This window comes from Saccostrea echinata, unplaced genomic scaffold, assembly GCF_033153115.1.
Source record: "Saccostrea echinata isolate AGI-Se365-2 ecotype Australia unplaced genomic scaffold, CSIRO_AGI_Sech_v1 ptg000027l, whole genome shotgun sequence".
Lineage (NCBI taxonomy): Eukaryota > Metazoa > Mollusca > Bivalvia > Ostreida > Ostreidae > Saccostrea > Saccostrea echinata.
The window spans coordinates 13,850,776-13,875,944 of NW_026889776.1; the positions used below are offsets into that span (position 1 = coordinate 13,850,776).

Genomic DNA, 25,169 nt, shown 5'->3' on the forward strand with positions numbered 1-25,169 from the left:
AGCAAATTGCAGCGCTTGATGCGTTGGATTAGGTAACAGCCTATCTGTTGGAAAGACGACATGGAGCAAAAATTTACCGACTGTTCTAGAGGAATTTATTGTTGCAACTGTGCTTGATATATTAGAATAATGAGTAGTTAGCTTGGATAAATGGCAAAGATTACGTAGGTCTAGTTGAATTGGATGAAATTCCATTCTTGAAAATTAAACGCTGTTTAAAACGCCATAGGAACTCTGAATTGAACCTAGGCTCTTGCAGCTCGTCCTGGAAGCTGGTTAATTTAAAACAAAAATAAACATCGTTTGGCATCATTATCACGTCACAGCTCAGACATAACACCTTATATATTTGAGCAGAAAAATCTAAATATTAATATAAATAATGTGCGTCTTAAAGAAAGACTTAGAAGTGATAAAAAGTAAAGTGAATATATTTTATATGTACTTATCATAAAAATGAAAGCAGTTTGTCCTTGCACACATTTGCATAGTGATTGAAGTTCTAAATTTGTCATTTTCCTACCAATACCTACATCGTATGCTTGCCTAGCTGCAAGACCATCTGATGGGAACATGAAATAAGTTAGCTGATTTATCGCTAAATCTGAACATTTTCTAAGTGTCTGACAATGGAGGTCAACCGCTGCTACATATACACCAGTGTTTTGAACACCCTTTGCTACACTGCAGTTGTTAAATTATACCCTTCATGTCCATAATGCATTGCTGTATTTTTAATGGGTCTGTTCTTCTATCACAGAAGTCTTTTTCGCTCTGCGGCTTACTGTAATCAAACCTACACACTATAATTCATGTTATTTGGGATATTCCTTGAATTATACTAGAGGATACAATGGTAACGTTTTTGCATTGCCACTACGTGAATGTGCAAAGGTGATGGTGGATGCTTCCACTATATTACAGAAACAAGATGCTCGACTGATTCATTAATCATATGTTGTTTTACGTCACTTTCGAGAATTTTTTGTTCATATAGAGACGTTACTTTATATCGGTGAAGGGCTTCAAATTTAGACTTTTTTCGGTACTCTGGGCAATTGAACAGGGATTTTTATTTATCGTGCTAACGCCTGCCGTGACACGGGGCCTCGGTTTTTCAGGTTTCATCTGATGGACCTGCAGCTTTCGCTGCAAAGTCCCGATCGCATGGCAAAAGCAGAGTTGCTACCTATTTGTTATCGACTTAGTTTAGTCGCGGCCGGGGTTTGATCCCACGACCTTCCGATCACGGAACGAGCACTCTACCGACTGAGCTACCGGTTGAGAAGGTGCTCAAGAATACGAGAAGATGCCACTGCATACTTGCCTTGAGGAAAACTGTTGAAAAGGTTCGACATAACATTCTGAAAAGGTACGTATCAATATCAGAGCTAATCAAAGCCACACTAGTGAACCCACCTTTTACTTTAATAATCTGTCTGCCTTTCTCGATCAAACCATGGCAAAACTTCATCGTTCAGTCTAACACAATAAGAATGTATGTTAAATTGAGGTTTCGGAGGACAAAATGCTTTGCATTCTCTTGGTTGATTTAAATAGGTATTGTTTCTTTTGTATTACCATGTTATGTTGAATTTTTATCGAGAAGCAAATTTAGCGATTTATCCTAAAAAAAATTGTATATATTTTAGCGAGAAATAATACCAGCGAATTTATAATGTCCAGAAAAATAGATATAATCAGCGATTCGGAATGAATTGTTAGCGATATACAATTTTAGCGATATCAAAACCCTCACTAATAATGCCAAAATTAAATCCTCGCTAAAATTTCTGCTTATACGGTATCTTTCCTTTACAGAGCATAAAAGAATTAATAAAAATTTTTTCATATATATTGAAGGATACTTTCCTTCAATGAGAATTTGGTCTATGACCTGAGCAATGTCCTGACAAAATTTGGCATTTCTTCACAGGACTGTGATCACTTTAAGGCCTACATGCAGAGTTTTCTGGGTCACCCACTTCCTTATAGACTTTGTCAATTAGTTGGTCATGGTGCTCAATTACCAAGATCAAAGGTTTTCACATAACATGCCCTCTAGGCCCGACGTACTATAAGTTAAAACCCTTTATTATACCTCTATTGAAAATACTCAAATTTGATTGGCTTGTAAGAAGGCTTAAAAACTCAATAATGACCCCAAAACGTACTGTTTACAGCAATAATGACTTAGGAATCATTGCAAGTGGGATATAATGACCCGGTCATTATAATTATTAACCAAGTAATAATGACCTCTTAGTCAAAATTTCTTTTATACTAAAGTAAATGCATAGAATAATGATTATACGTTAAAAAAAAACATGTGTTATAAAATATGCATTGTCTGTATACGAAACAGAATACGATAGATCTATACGTCTTGAAATTATCGTTTATTCATTTGAAAATTTTGTAGCAATTCAATTCCCGGGAATGCAGACTCGGCTCTTCTTTACAATAAAATTCTGCGCCAAATGTTCATTCTGCTCAGTAAAAGTAAGCTTCAATAATAACAGTGCCTGTAAATGTCACTCAAAAATTGTTCTAAACGCAAAAACTTGCACGACTTGCAGAAGTCAACGTAAACGATTTCACTAGCGAATCCCGATCAAGGGACATTGGTAATTTAATGAGTTCGACAACTGCAAGTATCATACATTCAGTGTATATATTTTTCTTCTCGATATAATAAAACAATTGATTACCCCTTATGAGTTGAACATGGTGAAATAGGGACCCTCGACCTGGCCCAATCGCAGACCTGACTTGAACTCGGCCGCTAAGCAGCCTCGGTCAGGTCAGGTCACCTCATGGATTAGGTCTCGGGTCCTTATTTCACCATGTTGACCTCAAAAAGGGTAATTAATTGTTTAATGTAAACCCCTGCTATTATCGGTGAGCTGTCTGTCTGTCTGGATAATTTTCTGGATGGGTAACAAAGAGCTGGGTACGTTAAGACCGATTTACGGCCCTGTAAAATCGGCAAAAATTAAACGCACGATTACATTCTATCAATTATATCAATTAACTGTTAAGGTTTCCCTGTGTGTGAAATAGGAATACATTTTTCTCAACTCACGTGCCCTTTCATTTATATAACGTTCAAAACCGGTCTAATATTCCGGAATTCCCCCATTTTGGACGTTTTCCTCCTCTTCAAGTCTATAATTCGATATGGCCGCATCCGAGTATGTATGCGAAACTTTGCGGAAAGAACAAATACACTACAATTGTTAATATTAAAGAGAAAAAATAACCTTACAAACGTGCGGCCACATCAGTTTTTACAAAAATTGAAGTAAAAAATGCTGCATTTTTTGATAGACGTCACCTTTTCTCCACAATAAAATCTATATTTTAAAAGAAATTAATTGTTTAATTCTCTATCTGAATTCTTTTAAATTCAATTCTGAAAAAAAATAATTTAATACAATTATTTATGCAAATGAAAACCATATGAACTTTTCTCAGTGAAATTTAGTATGGGACATTACATGTAAATTAGTGACGCAATGCATTGAAAAAAATGACGTCACAAAGAGCAATCAGCATGTTGAAAATATGTACTTGAAACAATTTCTTCAGTCTTCGCAACTATGATGAATATTCAATCAATATTTACAGCGTGAAAAAGTAATTTAACGACATAAGTTGTAAGTTGGGATGGTTCAGACAATCAATTTACATTTAACACTAGATGTAGGCCTACCTCTAATTAAAACGCGCGTCTCCTTCATAGTGGACATTGACTTTATTTGACGTCAAGAAAAGATTATTTTTAACATTTTTATTGAAAATCATCAGCTTTCTTAAGTATGTTTTATTCGTTTTCAATTTATATTTGTCTGGGATTCATGAATGTCAAAAGACAATAGCTAATGATTGGGGCGGTGGGGCGGGGAAAGGGGGGGGGGGGGTAGATGGGAAGCTTGGCGTATAGCAGACACCATTTGAACATTTCTTATCAAAACTTGTTATCCTTGTCACTGTATTGTTGCAGTTTTTTTTATTTGACATAATTAATTATGTCAGAAAGGATTCTAGTGTTTTATCGCAGAATCAGGAAGTGTTTTATATATATGACCAAATACTTCTAAATCTGCCACTGCCGACCTACATTTACTTATTGATGGTCAGCAGCTGGGAATGGAAAAGTCCTTACATGTATTTACACTTATTACTTATATATACATTTATCATGCTGATCGGAATATTGACATCATTGTTTTCAAGTAAAATCGGGTTTAATTTATAATTTACAAGGAAGTTGACCAAGTTTATAAGGCTTAAAAAAGATATACAGTGGTGCACTCTTTCGGCATTTTCTACGAAAATTTAAGTGAAACATGATACAATCAACCTTTTTTATTGTCTATAAATAAAGATTATCTGTTCCCAGTTCTGTAAGGAATACACACGATCTTGCATTACTTGTGGACAAGACACCCCCCTTTCCGCTCCATAATCGATAATTTAACTCGTTAATTTTTTTTTTCAGAAATTGTTTTCCTAATACATTTTTAACGCATTCCAAGTCTTGAAATGAAAAAAAGAAAAAAAAGATTACTCTATAGATATGTATCTGTATAAAAAACGAAATGTACATATTAACTACATGTACACTATTGTTAATCTTGAAGTAAGCGAGTATTTTTAAAAGGATTTTATCCAGATTATCCATGAAATAATAGTAATATATTTCATATAGGAAAGGTGTTTAGTATTCTAATAGATGTTCATCGGGGCTGGAGGAGCGTCCTGTCCAATATCACCTCTGTGAAAACGGCCGTGCACATTATCGCTAAATTTTAAAGATTCAACGTCCGTCTATGATGATAATCCGTTACAAAAAAACAAATTAAAAGTATTTTATCGTTACTACAAGGACAAATGCACAGAATTGCGAAGGAAATGCCCCAGAGAGTTAAAGTATCCAAAGGAAGTGATAAAATTATCATTTTCACCGAAATATATCAAATATCTTACCTACGGTTGTGTAACATGTAAACATAGGGAGGAGTTCTAAAGATGAAATATATGGAGATAACGAGCAGTATTCAAGCTCAAAAGTCCATTAATCAATACAAAATAGGAGCAGAGCAAACAAGGACCTAGAAAATCTGTATCTATTTTAATGCAGTTTTTGTCTTAGTAGATGACTAGATGTATCGTCTCGCAATTCATGTCAGCAGTTTTTAAAGATTTTTTTTATCAGGCACTAACATGTAAAAGAAACATAATCAAGCTAGTATTATAATCCGGGAATGGCAAGGATAACTCTATAAAGAAGCAATGTGACGTGTTTTGCGTATTGTTCCCACAAGTAACAAAATAACATCAGATTTCGTATAATTTGTTAACTGAACTAGAAATAAAATCTCTATATGTAGCTTATAAAAAGGGACGTAAAAGTGAATTTTTCTTCTTCTATGTGAGTGTTCTGTTATTCTGCATTTCGATTATTTGTATTTTGTCTCTATGTAAATAAAAGTGGGGGAGGGGGTTACTGATAATCAAGTTATACATGTACTGTAATGAGTACCAATAAAAAAATTATATCAAGAATTTGATTTAAAACTAAATACATCCCTTTCAAATTTCCTTTGGCTACCCACTCGACTGTGACCGTTGATCGATCTTTTACTGATCGATATTAATGCAAGTGTCTGCCTTTTCATGCTGCATTGCTTTGAAGACGACATGCGCATATTTTCATAGCTGACGTGGATAAACTCTATATGTAAATCATACACATAATATTATATCCTTATTTTTATAACTTTTAGTTTTAGGGAATTATGCCGGTTAGAGTGTACTACAAGCTTCTGAATCCCTTCCCCAGAATTCGTGTGCATTTCTTGTCGAATTCACTACACAGATTTAGGCATATAATTTTCGATTTTGTTAATCAAATAATGAGTATGTACATGCAAAGTACTGTGTTTGTCTCTAAAATTAAATCATTAGCATTGGCTATATAAAATATTTTGTTCATCGAAAAGTGGATCTAAACAAATCTCTTTTTCTTAAGCCTTCGGAGATTCACAGTTTTTATTTGAAGCAAAATTTTTCAAGGTCTGTAACGCAAGTTATGATAAGGCCATTCCAAGTTTTTAGAAATAAAAAAAATTAATACACCACTTAAAACAGAGAGATGTCAATCCCAAAAGAGTAAAATGCATTTCAGAGATTCGTATGTGTTGATTTTAATTTGAGTTAACTTTGTGTTTCAAAGCTTTGTATTATCAATTTTAATTTGTGTTTGTTTTTTATTTCATAACCTCAAAACCAATTCGTCCGCGTACACTGCACATAGAAAAAAACTTGAATAATTTATGTGGTTTTAACATAGAAAGTGATTGTGTGTAGGTATATTGGGGATTATTCCTGGAAATTGTATTTTTCATGAACCATGCAGTAAAGTGGATCCACTGGAATGAATAAATAACGATCTATAAAAGAAATCCTAACATCAAAGAAAATTTTTTTTAACGCAGTTTAAGACACCTCGTAACCCCTAATAGTGTGTAATTTATACCCCTCCCCCCCCCAAAAAAAAAATAAATAGAAAATAAGAAATAAATAGCGCTGCCATTTGTTGTTAAAAAGGGGAGTGGTGTTGATGGCTTTTTCATTGCCAAAAATCCAATTTTGAGTACTTTATATGGGACGTTCCAATTTTCTTTTTAATAGATTCATGTATCTTTAAAAATTTTAATGTAACTTCATAGACAATGCGGAAAATGATTGAAGAAATCATTTTTTCATAAAGAAATGATAAATTTGATACGAGCACAATTTTAAAAGAAGTAGTACCTTGTCTTGTCTGTATGGATGAATCAAGCTCCATTACTTGTCTGATGAAATCGTTTGTAATAAAATTATATTTTCCTTTAAATTATTACACTCCTTCCAGCTATCAAAGATACATTACGATGAATTGAAATAAAAGTTCAAAATTGTTTTCTGGAACATAAGGCAGATTAAAGTAATTAGTTTCCGGTTCAGAGAATTTACAGACTTCTTTTAACGTAACGTTAAAATCAGTAATGCTGTGATGACGTTATCACGTCAAAATTTGTAATTTCTAAAGAAAACTCCCCATTTTTCGAGACGCCTGACGGAAAAACGGTTTGTGATAATTAAAAAAAAATAAAATGATTTTGAAAAGACACATCGTAGACATGTTTGTAAAAAACTGAAATCAAATTTGGAGACAGGGCCGCTCTGTTATACGTAACGTACCCAGTTCTTTGTCACCCTAACAGATGTTTTTCCAAGATCCCTACCGTTCACGGTAGCTCAGTCGGTAGAGCGCTCGCTCCGTGATCGGGAGGTCGTGAGATCGAATCTCGGCCGTGACTGACCTAAGTCGATAAAAAATGGGTAGCAACTGTTCCTTCGCCATGCGCTCGGCACTTTAAAGTGAAAGTTGCGGGTCCTTCGGATGAGACCTTAAAAACCGAGGCCCCGTGTCACGGCAGGCGTTGGCACGATAAAGATCCCTCACTGCTCAATGACCCTGAGTGCCGAGTAAAGGTCAAAATTTGAAGCCCTTCACCGGTATATGGTGACGTCTCTATATGGGTGAAAAAGTCTCGAATGGGACGTAAAACAATATACAATCAATCAATCCAAGATCCCTCGTATCTGCTTGAATTTGAGTACATGTACATGTAATTACTCAACTTTGGAAAACGTTTAGTTGGGAATCTGGCCCTGCTAGAGAAGTTGTATGGGGCGAGAAGGACTGAGAGTCATTGGAGCATTAGACCCAGGAGATGCTCGAGGATAAATCCTCTGCCCTTGGTTGAGCTGGCTGTTACCTTGACCTATGAATTAGAATTTGTTGGATTTAAGAGCTGGCATTGAGCAACTGGATGATTTGCTTTATACACGATATAAGTATATACACAAATGAGGCAAATTCATAGCCCTATAAAATTAAAAACATGACATAAATAATTTGAAGTATGCATAGCAAGACCTGTAATATTAAAGCTTTAGCCTGATGGTAAAGATAAACATGTGCGATAATTTTTGGTCAACATTACCCTATGGTATTGATTGAACTTACTTCTGCGAAGCGGGAACTGTTCATCGTTTTTTTTTTCATCCAGGCAACGAATTTCAAGATAACTACAATGTGAAATCCAAGCATATATTTTAAAAAGCCGTTGTATAGACTGAGTATGGACAGATGAATAAATGCTGCTATAAACTGTGAAAGCGTCTGCCCATTTTCCAATATTGTCTATTTGGCAGAAAGTTTAGATGCCTCCCTAGGTATCAATTGCCCCTTCTCTTTAATATAGTTATTTTCAGTGGAAGGTTTTGTAGAAGTATTTTCCAACAATAATGTGAGATCTATGTATGCAGAACTTAAAATTTTTGCGTTGATTGACTGGGAGACATTAATTGCTTGCTTAATGTTAACACTTTGCAATACTTGAGGTGTGACCTCGTAGTTGGTACATGTCGTACTCGTGGTGGCACTAACAGGGGCTGCTACCGCTTGCTGCATGTGCTCAGAAGGATCATCAAACTCCTGTGGAAGGACAACATCCTGCATAGTATGGGAATTCTCAAGAAAAATCATTTAAACATGTAACAAAGGCTTTAATTGAAAAGACTGTAAATGTTAAACAATTAACAATCGACACATTGAAGGGTAGAAAATATTGTCTTACGTGCACCTGAGATTCATGTTACTTTAAGTGTTTTGTTTTTCTTCGAAAATCTCTTTTAACAAATTTTTTTTTGCACTAGTTCAGTAGTCTTCCCAATCATATTTCAAGTTCACAGCATTAAAGCGACATTGACAACCACTAAAAAATTGGTTGAAAATTGATCATGCAGTTCATTGCTTAAGAACGGTATTACGCAATACTAGCCGTGCCCCAGTTTACTGAAGGGTAGACAGGTTTCATAAGATATTTAAAGATCACTATAGAACAATGTACAAAATACCGTTGTATCAGTGTATCTCCTCTATTAAGGAACATTGACTTACCTTTAATTATTTCTCTAATTGCTCTCTCTCTCTCCGCATCTTACGTTCAAGATTTGTTGGTAAGTAGAAGAATGTGCTTTTTTCTTAAAGAAATTGTTATTTATGAAATTACAAAAGTAAAAATAATATAAACACTTCGATCATGAATGCCTTAAAAAAATGTGGACAAATGATAATCTTTCATAATTCTGCTACACCCCAGAGGCAAGCTAGTAGCCACACCCCAGAGGCAAGCTAGTAGCCAGTTGAGGAATTCAAATGCTAGACTGAAGAAATAATTGACAACAAAAACATCGGTCTCGCAATTTAAAAGCTAAATATCTATCTATAACTAAGAATTTAACTGTTTTAAATAGGAATATATTTTTACAGGCGGAATAAAATGATGTTATTTGTTTACTTTCATAATCACATTGAACATATAATGGTATTATATTCATGTAGTAAATATTTGCAGATTGACATCAGGTTTGTTCAAAATGTCTGGGGAAATAAACCTACAACACATTCATCTGAATGAGGTATGCTTGATACTTTAAAATATATCATTTTTATTTTCATTTTTTTTTTTCTATATGAACTTTTATATAGTAGGAATGTCATTTTAATATAAGTTGTAGTACAGTCGTCCTTAATTCATATTATTTTAAATGTGTTTGGTTTGCGTTAACGCTTTCATTTATTCTCCCTGAGCATGCCATATTGTTGGCCGTTCCGACCTGAAAATTAAGTTAAATGCACCTTCTCTAACACTGTTTAAATAAATCTGCATGCGTGTTTTGTATTTGTAATACAAGCGACTCCAATAGAAAAAATTGCTCATTTACATTGTAACTTTAGTTATTACTTCTTTGAGCCCGCCTGTTATGCAGTGTCTCATGGTCTATTGCATTGCACTAAACGTTGTACAGAGACACCTCATAGGCTTTCAACTGCCGCTAGGGTTCGATGTAAAGAACGATAACTTATTACCGGAAGTTGTTTAAAGCTTTTTTTAAGTATGTCAATTTTTAGTGTTTCCCGAGTACTCCTTCACTGTCAGCGGGATCTTGTGGTTTTAAAATTCAGCACAAATGGGAAATTTATTTATTTAGTTACCGACACTGTACAGTTATTTATAGGTGAATTTTTAAATAAAAATATAAAGTGAAATCAACCCCCCTTTTTAATTTTAAGCTGATTTAATTTTCAAACTTTGTCTTTCCTCTTCGTGCTTAGTATACAGAATAAGATCATGAATTACTGCATTTAATTGTTGAAATATATGTCTTTATAGAAGAAGCACAACTATGCACACACAAAAAACGTGTCATTATATTTTCTTCTTCATAACAACTGTCAGAAAGAGTTATAAATCTTGAATATAGTCCCTTTCCCATTCATTTTGATCCTGTTATTCCAGATAGAGTGAAGACATTCTCCTTCTTTTGGTCAACCGTCTTGTGTCCACAACAATACAAGGAACCCTTTTGTATACATAACAATACAAGTTGAAGCAACCTATATGCCATTCCTATAAACGATAACTCATAAATCGGCATTTTGTTGATCGTTTCTCACGCTTGAGTTACCTTCTCTTAAAACACAACATCGTACAAACCAATTAATGATAATATACTTTTTTAATGATTTAATTAAATTTAAGTATATATTATACTCTATTTTGACAATTTCACGCACCTATGATACTATCTTTCAAATGTTTTTTTTTTTTTTATCATATGTGCAACTTGAAAAATTAGTTGAAAGGCCTACACTCAGACAAATTGCAGATAATTGAAAAAAGTAACTGTTAAATACTACACATTCATGTATTCTATTCATCGACAGACTTAATATGATCTTTTTTGTTAAGTTTGTTTTCATTATTCATAGCAGATTGATCGAATGTAGGGCTGTGAATTGAGCAACAAATTGATACGATACGATATTTTGTAAAGCGATATGCCATATATTGGATTCTTTTACAAGTCTATCGAAAAGTCTTATATATCATTTCGTGCATTAATTTAATAAAACCTGAATGTTTTATAATGTATTATTACCCATTTTGTAGTTCTTATCCCACTTTCATTACAAAATATACTTCAAATTTTTAACATCTGTAAAACCAGCATGTTAAAATACAGTTGTCAATGAATTATGTACTATTTATCTGAGATGTGCTATATTCTTAATGTTTATATGATTATTGATCAGTTTTAATTCAAAACAGTTGAATATAATCTTTGGTGATTGAAATTCCCAACTTTTTCACAGATTTGTAATAAAAACTGCATCACTGATGCGTATTGGAAGTAAATGTTTCGATACGATACACTCTTGAATATCGATACATATCGATATATTGACCCAGGCCTAGTCGAAAGTTTATCATTATAACGTAGATTTTCTGTATCTTTCGCATGAACTATCTTTCATCACTTTAGTTCACGAAACACACTCTCGGATAATTGTGATCAATGTCCGTAATCTTATAGGTTACAAATTTTTGGAAATAAACAATGATAAACTGATTAAATGAATTAACATGAACGATTTGAAATTTATTACTATATATAAAACTAGATTGGCAGTAATTATTCTATTTTCCAAATGATAAAACAATCTTTTTGATCCACACAGGCAGAGATTTGAGAGCACAAGGGGAGAGTATCTCGCAAGTGCAAAAATCTCTAGTCATGAGTTTCAAATAAGGCTTCAACACCGTTTAACTTTAGCTGAACTTGTAAGATCCGTTAAATGTATTCCTTTAAAAAATGATCAGAATGTTAAAAAGTCTATTTAAAAATAGTCAGTACATAATGGACATATTCGACAAGGTCGTAAACGAAATGTCAATGCTCAGTAGGGGAATACCGCCTTTTGTATTAAAACAGTATTCAAAAATATGCCTACTAATCAAAGAACACTACAGAAACTGGTGAAAATATGCTATAAACATGTGATGTATATGTTGTATGTTCTCACTCTGATAATTTACAAACTACACTGTAAGTAAATTGGTATAAATAAAACTTTGAAGGTATTTCATACCATGGAAATGGTTTGAACTCAAGATTAACTAGTGAACTGTCAAAATAAAACTCTAAAACATTACATATTTTTAAAATATACACATGAACTTTATAACAATTTAATGAAGGCCTTAATCGTATAAACAAGCAATGCATTTAAAAAGTGTAGTTGAAATAATTTTTCTCCTTTCATATACACTGTGACGAACTTTGATAAATATTGGATTTTATTTTATGTATTGATGTATTTATTTAAATCTTAGGTGAGAGATCGACCGACGAATCCGTATGTGAGCTGTATGGACAGACAAAGCAGAGGCACAGAAGCAGGATCTGATTATCTTAACTTGGTTGTAAAGTGATAAACATATAAACATAGTTTTAACATATTTCTTTATAATGTCTAAGTGTATATGTCATAAACCATTTTTAAGGCATTCAATACCCCCCCCCCTTCCCCAAAGCAAAGAGTCAAATAAAGGAAAATGTGTAAAAAGAATCCATACATCAAAAGAAAAGGGTGTTTTATCAAGACATTTTTCCAATTATCACAAAATGATAAATGACTTAATTAATTTCACATAGACACCTATGGCCAACGTGTCATTATATGTAAAAACTAAACAGATCAATGTACAGTAAAATGCATCCATAACGCATATATATATATATATATATATATATATATATATATATATATATATATATATATATTAAAGTGGTCGCTATGAGAATTTGAGAACTTTTTTTTTCTTTTCTAAGTTTTAAACCATTTTTTTTTTTTAGGAAAGAGAACTCTTAGAACTAGCAGTAGAATAGGATTTTGTTAATAAATTTCACGTAGTTTAGGTTCTTTGTTTTTTCTTACATTGTTAATCTCATTTTATAAGCATTAAGTCGAATATATGATAAAAGTAGCAATTATTCTTTTAATTTGCATTGAATGCCTTAAGCGAGAAAATTTTATCGAAATTCCTTACCTTTTATTTTAAACAGAAAATCTAAAGTTGTCTATCTGAAGTCACAGAGTGTTATGATTTCAAACCATTGGGTATTTTATTGTCCCCCGCTTTCACTGAAAGTGGGGGATATTAATTTCGGTCTGTCTGTCCGTCCGAAGTCCCTCCGTCTGTATTTCTGTCTGCCTGTAACACTTTCGTTTCTGCGCGATATCTCGAGAACCCTTTGGGCTTTTGCAATGAAATTTTACATAGCAACTCCCTATGGCCTAAAAAAGAACCCTATTGATGTTGAGGTCAAAAGGTTAAGGTCATAAATTTTAAAATTCTGTCTGTTTTAACACTTTGGTTTCCGCGCGATATCTCGACAAGCCTTTGAGCTTTTGCAATGAAATTTTAAAAAAACAATTCCCTGTGGCCTTGGGCAGACCCCTGTTGATTTTGAGGCCAAAAGGTCAAAGTTCAAGGTCGTAAATTCATACATTCTGTCTGTGTGTTACACTTTCCTTTCCGGGCGATATCTCAAGAAGCTTTTGAGCTTTTGCAATGAAAATTTTATACCATAACTCCCTGTGGCCTCTCTCGCCCCTCTCAAAGTGTCCCCCCCCCGGGGGGGGGGGTTGTATTAAAAGTCGCTTGGCACTATTTTTAGCACAGGGGCATGTGGAGAGTTATTACATATAATACAGGTTGTCGGCGGACTTTATATTCTAATTACATTTATTAGAATTGTTTATTAAAGTCTAAATTAGACACCATATATTGTGTAAAATTTTGACAATATCGAACGTGAATATAAACATTATATGTGACCTAATGTTTGCATTTAATTTGATGTATAATCAAGTGCCTCTTTGGTATAGGGGTATGATTCTTGCTTAGCAAATGAGAGGTTCCGGGTTCAAATCCCAGACGATCCCGTTTTTTCCCATTATTTATTAATTTGTTTTATTATTTTTTTTGGGGGGATTTATTAAATAATAGCATTCAACATATGAAATGAAAAAGTGTACAAACTTCTCATAAAATCATTATTACAGTGTGATAAATATTTTATATAAAAGAATCTTCTATACACATATAAAAGAATAAGCAATCAAATCTTTATACCCATATTGGCATTTTTTTTATTTGCTTAAATATACATGTATACATTTAATAATTCTGCAAATCCGGGGGGGGGGGGGCTCCGACCCTCCCTAGAACTGCGCACGGTCTTCTTTTTTCCCAAAGCAGGAGGCACAAATTCTCTAAATTAGCATGTTGAAATTGTTTTCCTACCTTAGATTTTGATCTGAAAAATTGTACATTGTAGATGTCTTTCTTTTGTCATAGGGAGTAATCAATTAAAATTTCACTGTAAAAGCTGAAGGATTTTTTAAAATGTCATACATTAACGAATAAGTTTCATGTACAGACAAAATGACGGATGGACAGACGGACAGAACAGGATTGATATCCCTACTTTCGATATATCCCCGATGAAGTGGGGAAGAGAATACTTTAACATCAGAGTAATCACATGTATAAAATTGTTCATCAAATTATCTACTGTATATGAAATAAGCGCTTTGGAAAATAATAAAACTTGGATTAATGGTATGTCAGATATGTTCTGTAATCGCGAGCCTCCTGCACATACGCTACAGTTAATTTATCGGCTTGTATACATACAAACAGATGATTTCGGGTGATGGAATCACTGTGTTCAAAACAACTTCATATTAATATTTAAACTGAAACAATGTTTACAATACTATATAAACATTGACTCAACCGCACAAATGCTTAAAGAGAATACAAACATTTTTTTAATTGAATCTGTTTTAAGACAAACACGTGACTCATATTTGTTTTGTCTACAAATTAAAGAATAATATGCTGTCTTATATCTACTCAAAATTTTGTCTGATATGCAGTAAAAATTTCTAAAACTACTTGTCTTAACAGATACGCGATCTACGCTTTTGTCAGGAAGGCTATATCATAAATTAAGTATAGGTAATCAGAAAATTCAGAAAGAAATCAGGGCATGTTATTTTTAACTCTGAATTAGCATTCAAATGGTTGGTAAAATTTAAAATGAACGAAATAAGAAAACAAAATTAAAATATTTTGAATAATGTCAAAAGCTTTGAAAAATGCAGATGTTTATACGGAAAATATTAATGTAAAAATTGCTATTTTAGGAAGAAGAACAAACAGATAATCTCTATATTAGCATCGTGAGCCGACAGAGCAGAGGATTAGAAGTTGGTTCTGACTATGATTTTGGGGTAGCCCATCGATAAAATAAATAACTATAGCGTTAAATTGTCATTTTTTACAATACCTAAATTCTTTTTTCAAAGTAGCTAACAAAGAATTTAATACATATTCAGTACAACTAACGTCGTTTTATTGTTAATGGAGAATAAACCATGTTAAACCGATGATTTATGTTACATTAAAAGTTTAAATCTAAAGTTTAAACTTATCTATATCTATCTCTATGTAGATAGGGGGCAGCAGTGGAAAAGAAAATGATGCATATGACACAATAGGCGATATAAATAACGGGAAAAAGGAGAATTTTGTAACAACAACAGCTGAGGTATAGCAAATCCATTTTTATTAAATCAGAGATATCTTTTGTATAATTTTAAAACAATTTGAAACATCAATAACTTGTAACAGTAATTATTCAGATAGATCAATATGTCTCTATTCAGGGCCAGCACCTACACTTTCCTAGAGATAATTATGTATTTATGTTAATGAAACCATGTTGTAATATTGTTTTCTAGATACCAATAGTGCAAGAATTAGAATTAAAGCTTTACATGTTTATTTAAAATTTTGCAATACAACGTAATAATAATGAATGATAATATGATAGTTCTAAAATATCGAAGAATAAATAATGGCGGTTGAATTTCTACTATATTTATACCCCCGTATCGAAGATTCGGGGGTATATAGTTTTTGCCCTGTTCGTCCGTCTGTCTGTCTGTCTGTATGTTTGTCTGCAAAAACTTTAACCTTGCCCATAACTCTTGATTGGTTGGAGCTATGGCTTTCATATTTCACATGTGTATTCCATGTGGCAAGACCTTTCTTTGGGTACCACCAAATTTGACCTTTTGACCTTGGAGTTTGACTCAGTTTTGTAAATTTTTTACCAAACTTTAACCTTGGCCATAACTTCTGAACAATTGGTGCTAGCGCTTTAATACTTCACATGTGTAAACCTTGTGACAAGTCCTTTCTTTGGATACCAACAACTTTTGACCTTGACCTTGGAGTTTGACCTACTTTTGAAAAACTTTAACCTTGGCCATAACTTTTGAACGGTTGGTGCTAAGGCTTTTATACTTCAAATGTACAATGTATAATCCTTGTGACGAGACCTTTCTTTGGATTCCAACAACTTTGACCTTGATCTCGGAGTTTGACCTACTTTTGAAAAACTTTAACTTTGCCATAACTTTTGAACAATTGGTGCTAGGGCTTTAATTCTTCACATGTATAATCCTTGTGGAAAGACCTTCCTTTGGATATCAACAACTTTGACCCTTTGACCTTGACCTTGGAGTTTGACTTACTTTTGAACAACTTAAACCTTGGCCATAAGTTTTGAATGGTTGGCGCTGGGGCTTTCATACTTCACATAGGTAATCCTTGTGACAAGACCTTCCTTTCGATGCCAACAACTTTGACCCTTTGACCTTGACATTGGAGAGTTTGACCTACCTTTGAAAAACTTTAACCTTGGTCATAACTTTTGAACGATTGGTGTTTCGGCTTTCATATTTCACCCGTGTATTTCTTGCGAGAAGGTCTTTCCTTGGGCACCATTAATTTTGACCTTGATGTTGACATATTTTTGAAAAAAGCTTTTCCATATCTATTCATTGATTGCTGCTAGGGCTTTCATATTTCTGTTTTATTCCTCGAACAAGACCTTACTTTGGGTACCAAGATATTTAATTTGCATTTGAGAAAGTTTAATCTTTGCTATAAGTTGCCATACGGGGGCATCAGTGTTTTACAAACACATCTTTTTCTTTTTCTTTTAAATAAATGATTAATAATGATGTTTTCTCTTTAGATCTCCCCGAAATTTTTCTTGATCTATAAATATTTCTAATGCAAGCGATCTGATTATGAAATTTTCAGATGAATAATATGCATTTGAATTCTGCATAGTGAGTTTGCATTTAAGTAAGTTATTGCAGGAATAATAACATATAGAAAGTAATCATTTTGATTAGATTTATAAATTTAAAAACAATATATAAAGTAGATTCTAAATGCTCATATATAAATATATTCAAAGAACTCATTACATACAATGAATTCTGTGCACGCTGAGACAGGCTGGGCAGGTCTAGCGTTCAACCCTGGGTAGGGATATCTTGATATTGAGGATTTGTCTGTGCTTTCTATATTATAGGGTTATATTATATAAATGGTACCTGTTTTGGAGGGTCATGATCAGCGGAGGTTGCCAATGGTTTTCCGAGGGGTGTCAATTTCAACTGTTACCCTCCAAAAAAGGCATCATTTATGTTATTATACTGAATGTCTTATTGATTTAGGATGTCAGCATAAAAAAAATCGTCGATCGTCCTTATATTCACGTTTAGGAAGCTTTCAAACTCCCCGCTAATTCGAAAAAGATTTACCAACCTCTTTATTATTTGTTTGATACTCAAAGAATCCTTTATCATCTAAAGTTTCTTTATTTCTGCACTCGCAAGCATGTTTCGTCTGTCGTTTGTTGTTTTCAAGTAAGCTACACCGGACGCAAGCTTTTATTGACGTCAAGTTTATTCGGCTTCTTTCAAACGCACAACTGACGTTTTGAGAATTATACGGTGAAACGTACGCGCATGATTTGCACGCATTTGACAATTTCGTTGTGTTTCCCGTTTTCAAGTGTGTTGCTAACGCTGAGGGTAACATTACGGATTGTTAAATGCGTCTAAACCAATCAGATTTTAGTATTTGACATGAAAGTATAATAAAACATTTTAGTGAATATTTGCACGAGTTGGCTCTACAAATGCACGAGATTGCGAGTGCATTTGTACAGCCAACGAGTGCCAATATTTACCAATATCAGTTCAATAACTCCTTTATTATTTAGCTAAAACATTTCACCCCATTGATTTAATTATTTGAATCAAATAACCCAAAATAATGAGATTTTTCCGGTGTTGGTATGTAAATGAGAACTGTGCTAAATCGGTGTCTGTCCTGGAAGTGTTCAAAATTGCACCATTCCAATGACCCTACCAAGCGTTATGATTTCTATTGAGGATTTTATGAGACTTAAAAGTACTAAATTATTGATTAATAATCTACATTTTTGTGAAAATAGACACATCTTACCTAGCTGCGACTATCCATCATAAATACTGGACAGTCGTAAATCGGATGAGGAGACGACATTTGTCGAATACAACGGGGCGTTCGCTAATGAATGCTCACTTTCGGATACCCGTAAACATTTTGAAAACTAAGCGTTCATTGGACTTTTGCGAGAAGCACTGACTTTTACAGTCGACGGCTTACTTTGACTTTAAACCTGCCTTATGTACGGAGGTAAGAAATGGACAATAGACAAGAAAGCTTTAATAGTGGTTATAGGTATGGTGTTAGGGGCATTAACATGATTTACCAGTATGCAATCAACGCAAGAGATAATGCAATTCAGAATTACATAAATTAGCTTATTCGTGAGGGGAAGGATAGTATCTCCTTTCAATCTCATTTTCTGAAGGAATCAAGGAAAAACATTCCTGAAGGAAAACTAAGCAAAATTTGATCAATGTGGGAAGGGAGTGGGTGGAGGGTAGGGTGGTTGCTGTTCCCTTCCAAAACAACGTAATATGTGCTTTGAAATGACCTATTATTATCGTTTAATTAACTGTAAAGCTTAATATTTACATCGCAAAAGAGCTTCCATATATTGTCCCAGCGTGAAAGTAAGCTGTCGATTGTAAAATTCAGCGCTTCTCGCAAAAGTCCAATAAAACGCCAAGATATTGAACGCTTAAATTCTCTATCCTTTTACTAGTTTTTTTTATTATTATTATTATTATAGACTATTTATAAACTCTGTAATAATAATATTTCTTCACTCAGGGCATCTATGTTAGATAAGTTCATTGTGAATGTGCATAAGAATATTAAAAATAGTATCAGCATAAAGTGAACGGTAACGGTCCTCTATTCGCAAAAACTAATGTTCGAATCGCGGTTTCCATTCCCAATGACCGTGTAGTGTAGGGCCCTGCCGCAAGAATTACATCGCCATCCTTTTAACTTGCTTAGTTGGTAGTGCGGTTTATCACGTTGTTCCTGCACTGCTAGAAGGCAGGTTCCACAGGTCTGGAGTTTAACCACGGAGTTCTCCTGAAGATTGAAAATGAAACTGGTAGAGTTTATTTCGGTGTTTTGATTTTTTGATATACGATTACGTGTGTGGATTACACTATATATTTCTGGATATATAAATATATAATATATATATAAGATCACAAATGTTGATCATTTCACTTTTATGAGTAATTGTAGGCAATATAGAACCGGAATGTATAGGTTTAGTTAAATCAGTTGTTGTAGAAGATTTATAGACAACCACATTTAAAACAGTTGGATGTGAAAATTTAGGGTAAAATAACCATTTCACTTACTTTTTCATTTTTTTTTATTGCAGTCGAGAGACGCGTCTGAAAGCACCGCCAGAATCGGATTTTTCACAAAAAAGAGACTTGTTCTAGGAGCTGTTGTACTATTTATAATTGTTGCTGTCGTATCAATTGTGACTCCACTTACACTTGGAGGGGATGGAGACGAGCAATTAAAGAGTACGTGATGTATACAATATACGTGTATTTAACTAATTAAGGTTAAGTAAATTGAAGAGGAAGATTTTAAAATAAATAAACATAATGGATACTTTTAAGTAATTTGATGTTTTAGGTTACAGAAAGAAAATAAATTAGATCTTACATGTATTTACAGGGAAATAATCAATCTGTATTTGAACTTCGTATATACTGATTGGTATTGATATGTTAAATAAGAGACACAAATATATATTACTTGAATTATATTTAAAGATGTATTTTAATGTGGCACAAAAATAATTATTTTATCATTCTAATTTAAAAAAAAAAAAATCAAAAAATCGTTTTATGGTTCGATCCTTGGTGCGAGCGAAGTTGTAAATATTTACTGGATACCATGAAAAACCTCTATACGTAGCTTACACTTTTAGCTTTGATCCGTCTCTTCAAATAGCACAACAGCTCAGTTTAGACTCCGACGTCATATGACGTGGTAATGTTATTTGCACTTAAACGTAGAACCTACGTCGTATGATGTTATAGATAAGTGGACATCTCATGTAATGAAAATACACAACTGTGATAATGTGAATGACATGCAACTATTTCGAAGGAATGCAAAGTTCCTAAGAAATCTGTAGTTGCCCAATAAATAGTGTAATATCTTGATGAAATGTGTCTAAGTCAAAGATCTGTTAAAGATTATGTTTAAAGTTTGTAATATCTATCATGAAATGACGTGCATTCCTTTTGATTACGTATTTGCTTATTTTTCGTTTTTTTAATAATGGTTCCCTAAAATATTATCTTTTTAAATAAAAAATTACATTTTTTGATAAATTTTCACATTGTAAATCTGAACGTAACCCCCAAAACAGTCATTTAATCATTAAATCCTGTGTAACTGCAAAAAGGTCAACAAAAGTAGTATTGATAAATAACGTATCTTACATTAGTTTGCGGGAAAAGGTATATATTTTAATCATTTTTTGTAATTATTTGGGTATTTTCTTCGTCATATTAAAGATTAAAAACATTTTGACGAATACTTTTGAAAAATATTTACAAATTTAGGGTGGTAAATTGACTCAAAAAATACTGAGTGCATTTGCCTCTACTTGTTGAACTGTGGACTTTATCTTTTATGTCAATTGAATAAAAAAGAATTTATTCTTGAATAATATTGCTTAATACTGTTCAGTTAAAAAGTCTATAACGATGTTTGAAGAAGTATTTTTGTGATTTTCTATATTCTCTTTATGACCAGTACCCCATAACCCCTAAAATGGTTGAATATTATAGTTGCAGTGTATAATTATCATTCCAAATTGCACAGGCTGCACTACATTTAATAACAGGGAAACATGCCATATACTCTTAACTGATTTATAAGCGAGTGCTAATTTATCATTTTGAAAAGTTTGAAAATCCTGTGACAAAGACTTTTCCGACATAGGTTCTACCTTAAATTGTGCATTTTTTAAAGATAAATAGTGCATTTTTTTAAAGATGCATTTTTAAAAAAATTTCCTTTAAAGCCTCTGTATGAACAAAATTTTCACGATAACTGTTGAATTTCTATTCGCTATTACCTGATGGAATTGATGTAGCAAAATGATTCTCAAGAAGTTTAACCAAAAAATTGGGGTGCCTCTAAAAAGCGGAACGGAACGGAAAAAAACCTCATATTAAGTTATTGTATTTACTTGACACTGGAATTAATTAGACAGGAATCAGTATTCTTTATCTAATATAGATTTAGCACTACAATGAGATTTATTCATGTTAAGAAATATGACGGAAAAGGGTTTTTTTACCTACCCCACCACCCTCACCAACCAACAAACCATGAAATGGACATATTAATTGATCATTGATCCCCCTCCCCTTGGAGAAAAAATCCTGGATCTGCGCATGTGGATACAATAAATGAGATTTTGGTTTTAAAAAAAAAGTACATAAGGCGAACATGAAGAAGCCCAAAATGATGTTTTTGAAAACAGATAATGGAGCAAGATTCTTTAAAAAAATGATCTTAATTACTTTTTGTCGACGTTTTTGTTTTCGTTGCCTGGCACTTTATGTCTGTTGAACAATTATACTAAAACATATTGAAAATTATGGCGTGTTCTCTCATAGCCAGACATATATATTGATCACAGTGGTCTTTAATAAATTCCTCTAGTACATCTTTTATCACAAAGACATTTCTTATAATTATCTGTATAAATATGTATTGTAATGTAATATAATTTTGTTCGGTTTTGCGCATCCTATGCTTATAAATGCCAATGTCCAGGGACCTTCACTTGAGAATAAACATGACTAAATCAACTCGAATTAATAACCCTTTATTTCATTTTTAACAGTGAAATACTGTAATTAATTTATTGAATAAAAGGGATATTCTGTCACAGTGTGAAAGGAAGCCAAAGTAATATTCTGTCATGGTGTGAAAGAATATCGGAAGTACTGCAAAACTCGATTTTCCTTCCCTTCACGAAGAATGTTGTAAAAAAAAAATCCTGTTGTAAGACAAAGTAAATAAACCATTCCTAGAGAGACTAAAGCTGCCAATTTTGTTGAAATCCATGTTAATGTACAGTGTTTTCGATCTAACAATTACTAAGCTATGACGTCTCGACCGCCCAACTATGACTTCACAGCCTATGGCACTGTGTAACGAAAAGACAGGGGCAGAGGTAAAATTGAAGAAAACGTACTTAACAGAAAATTCAATATTTTGTTGTTGGGTATGGAATTTATTTCACTCGTGAGACAGGATTTTTTTTTAATTTTTTTAACTCGTGCTTCGGCCTTGTGAAAATGTCAAAAAACCCTGCCCCACTCGTGAAATAAATCCCATATCCAACTACAAAATATTGAATTATAATCCTATATTTGTATTAAATATAAAGAATTTATGGTATGATTTATATATTTACCAAATGATGATATCTGGATTACTTTTTTCTGTTTTCCGTTTCGTAAATTCCACTTTCTGTTCGGTTTTCGGTTCCGCGTTTTAGTAACACACATAAATTTGATTGACGTTGGTACAGATTTCAGTTCGAATTACCACTGTACTTACTCATAAGTCTATAGAGCTCGCTGCGCTCAAATTAATTTGTATTTACACTATTAATTATGTTTATCTTGAATGTGCGACAGGTAACCAGAAAACAATGCTTTGTCCTAATGTGCCTTCTACAGGAATGAATTATCCTGCAGCAGGGAAAACAGGTACATTACGTTTCGGTTTATTTAATTAAGATAATAAATACTCACATCGCCTAGATTCCAATAAAATCGTGGCTAACGCTTGTAAATTGTTTTATCTGTTACGGTGTGTAATTCTGTTAATGCAATATGTTAATGCAATATCAATTCTACATGTTAGACATGTATTACAGGAATTCAGGGACGTCGGTTCTTGATATGTTTTACTGACAATCACCCCAAAGCTACAAACCAAAGCAAGACCATATTTATTTTATCAGAAGAAGATTTTGAGTTTAAATTGGTGTCTGAGTTTTTAGATTCATCACAACTATTCAACGAAGTAGAGACACAATCCAGAAACTTGAAAGAAATAAACGTGACAAACACGATAGCACTGTCATATTTCAAAGTTGAACAAAAAGCACTACTGATTGAGACTACTAAGGATGCTTCCGTTATCATTATTGACAATTATATACACTCGTCTGATAGCACAGTAATTCTTCCAATAAATTCGATATCGAAATCATACATAATTTCTACTGCCTATAGCGAGTTCAACAATACTTTTCCAAATTCTCAATTTGCAATAGCTTCCCCCAAAAATGGTACTGTAATCAAAATTTATTTTCATTTTGATCCTGATTTGCCATTGAAAGTAGATGGAATAACATACCGAAATGGCAGTACAATGATTCTCGTTTTAAATGAGCTTGAAACCTATCAAATATGGCATAAAGTAGATGCATCAGGAACATTTATCCATGCAACATCGCCAGTAGCAGTATTTTCTGGCAGTCAATGCGATAAAATAGCTTTTGAACACAATAGTGATTTTGGATATTGCAGTAAGCATGATGAACAAATTCCACCAATTGATAGACTTGATAAAATGTATATAGTACCACCTAACTATAACAGGAAAGGAACAATTTTGAAAATCGTGTCTCCTTTCAAAAACCGCCTTACGTATAAAATTGGAAATAAACAAACAGTGAAAACACTTCAGCCGAATGGATATTTTGAAGTCAATTTCTCGGACGAAGAAGTTGTTGTGATCGATTCAGAGAAGCCAGTTCTGGTCACTAGTTTTTCTACTGGATCTTACTTCACAGGTGACCCTTACATGATTACTGTACCAGGAATTAGGCAGTATACAGACAAATATCTAGTGACAGTTCCTGGAAATTTTGAAAAAAGTTATATTGGTCTAATGATTGAGGAAAAATCTCTTTACAACATGGTACTTAATGACACAGAAATAATACAGTACTTGAATGACAGAAAATTCTATGCCACCGTGACGATCAAGGACATCAAATTTGTCGTGCTGGTTTTACAAGTGTCGGGAGGGATGTTAAAAATTAAATCTACTAATAATGCCGCCTTCGGATTAATCGTTTATGGTCATAGAAAAAACGACGGACATGGTTTTGCAGGAAAAGCAGTGCTATCTGACACCTGTGCCGACTCTTATGAATAACACGGAAGTCTTTTTTGTGAATAATTTCTCAATTTATTTTCTTTCACCTCGTGGAGAGATTTCTCTTTCGGAATAGGTATCGCAGCAGACTTGCTTTCATGATCGTGGTGAAGATGTAACTATGCAATGGCGATTGATAATGTAAAACTATTGAAATGAAAGTGAAAATATCCTTTATATTCAGAGACGAATATACTTACAAAAGTACCATATGGATTTTATTAATTTTTAACTTTATAGAACTGCAATTTGTTAGTTTTAGGTTTTATTTATGTTTTAATGTGTAGCAAGTTATTATGAGGGGAAAAAATACGAGACCTTTAGAGTACCTAGCCAAGAAATATGACTACAAGGAAAAGGGGTCTTAAATAGTGGGTATGACCTAAAATTTAAGGCTTAGTTATATGTATAAAAAATATATTTTTTTGAAGGCTTAATCACATATTTTGTTATGATTGATGTACTTGATGCAAATAAATTTTTGCATATTCCATTCTGTATGCATGCATGCTGTAGGGTACATGTGCAACATTTGCAAATATTTAAACAAAAGCACTTTACTAATAATTTACTTATAATAATATATCAATAATATACATTAAAGAGTATATAGAGAAAAACCAAAGACAT

General features: G+C 33.1%; 1 protein-coding gene across 1 annotated transcript; it reads left to right on the plus strand.

The window, feature by feature from the left end:
- Positions 1–8,989: 8,989 nt before the first annotated feature.
- Positions 8,990–25,035, plus strand: LOC133193395 (IgGFc-binding protein-like). Its single transcript, XM_061329326.1, has 8 exons — positions 8,990–9,078; positions 9,477–9,540; positions 12,300–12,386; positions 15,185–15,271; positions 15,493–15,588; positions 19,702–19,852; positions 23,006–23,077; positions 23,248–25,035. The coding sequence occupies exons 2-8, from the start codon at positions 9,499–9,501 to the stop codon at positions 24,537–24,539; spliced, it is 1,827 nt and encodes a 608-aa protein (XP_061185310.1). The 5' UTR covers positions 8,990–9,078; positions 9,477–9,498; the 3' UTR covers positions 24,540–25,035.
- Positions 25,036–25,169: the final 134 nt, after the last annotated feature.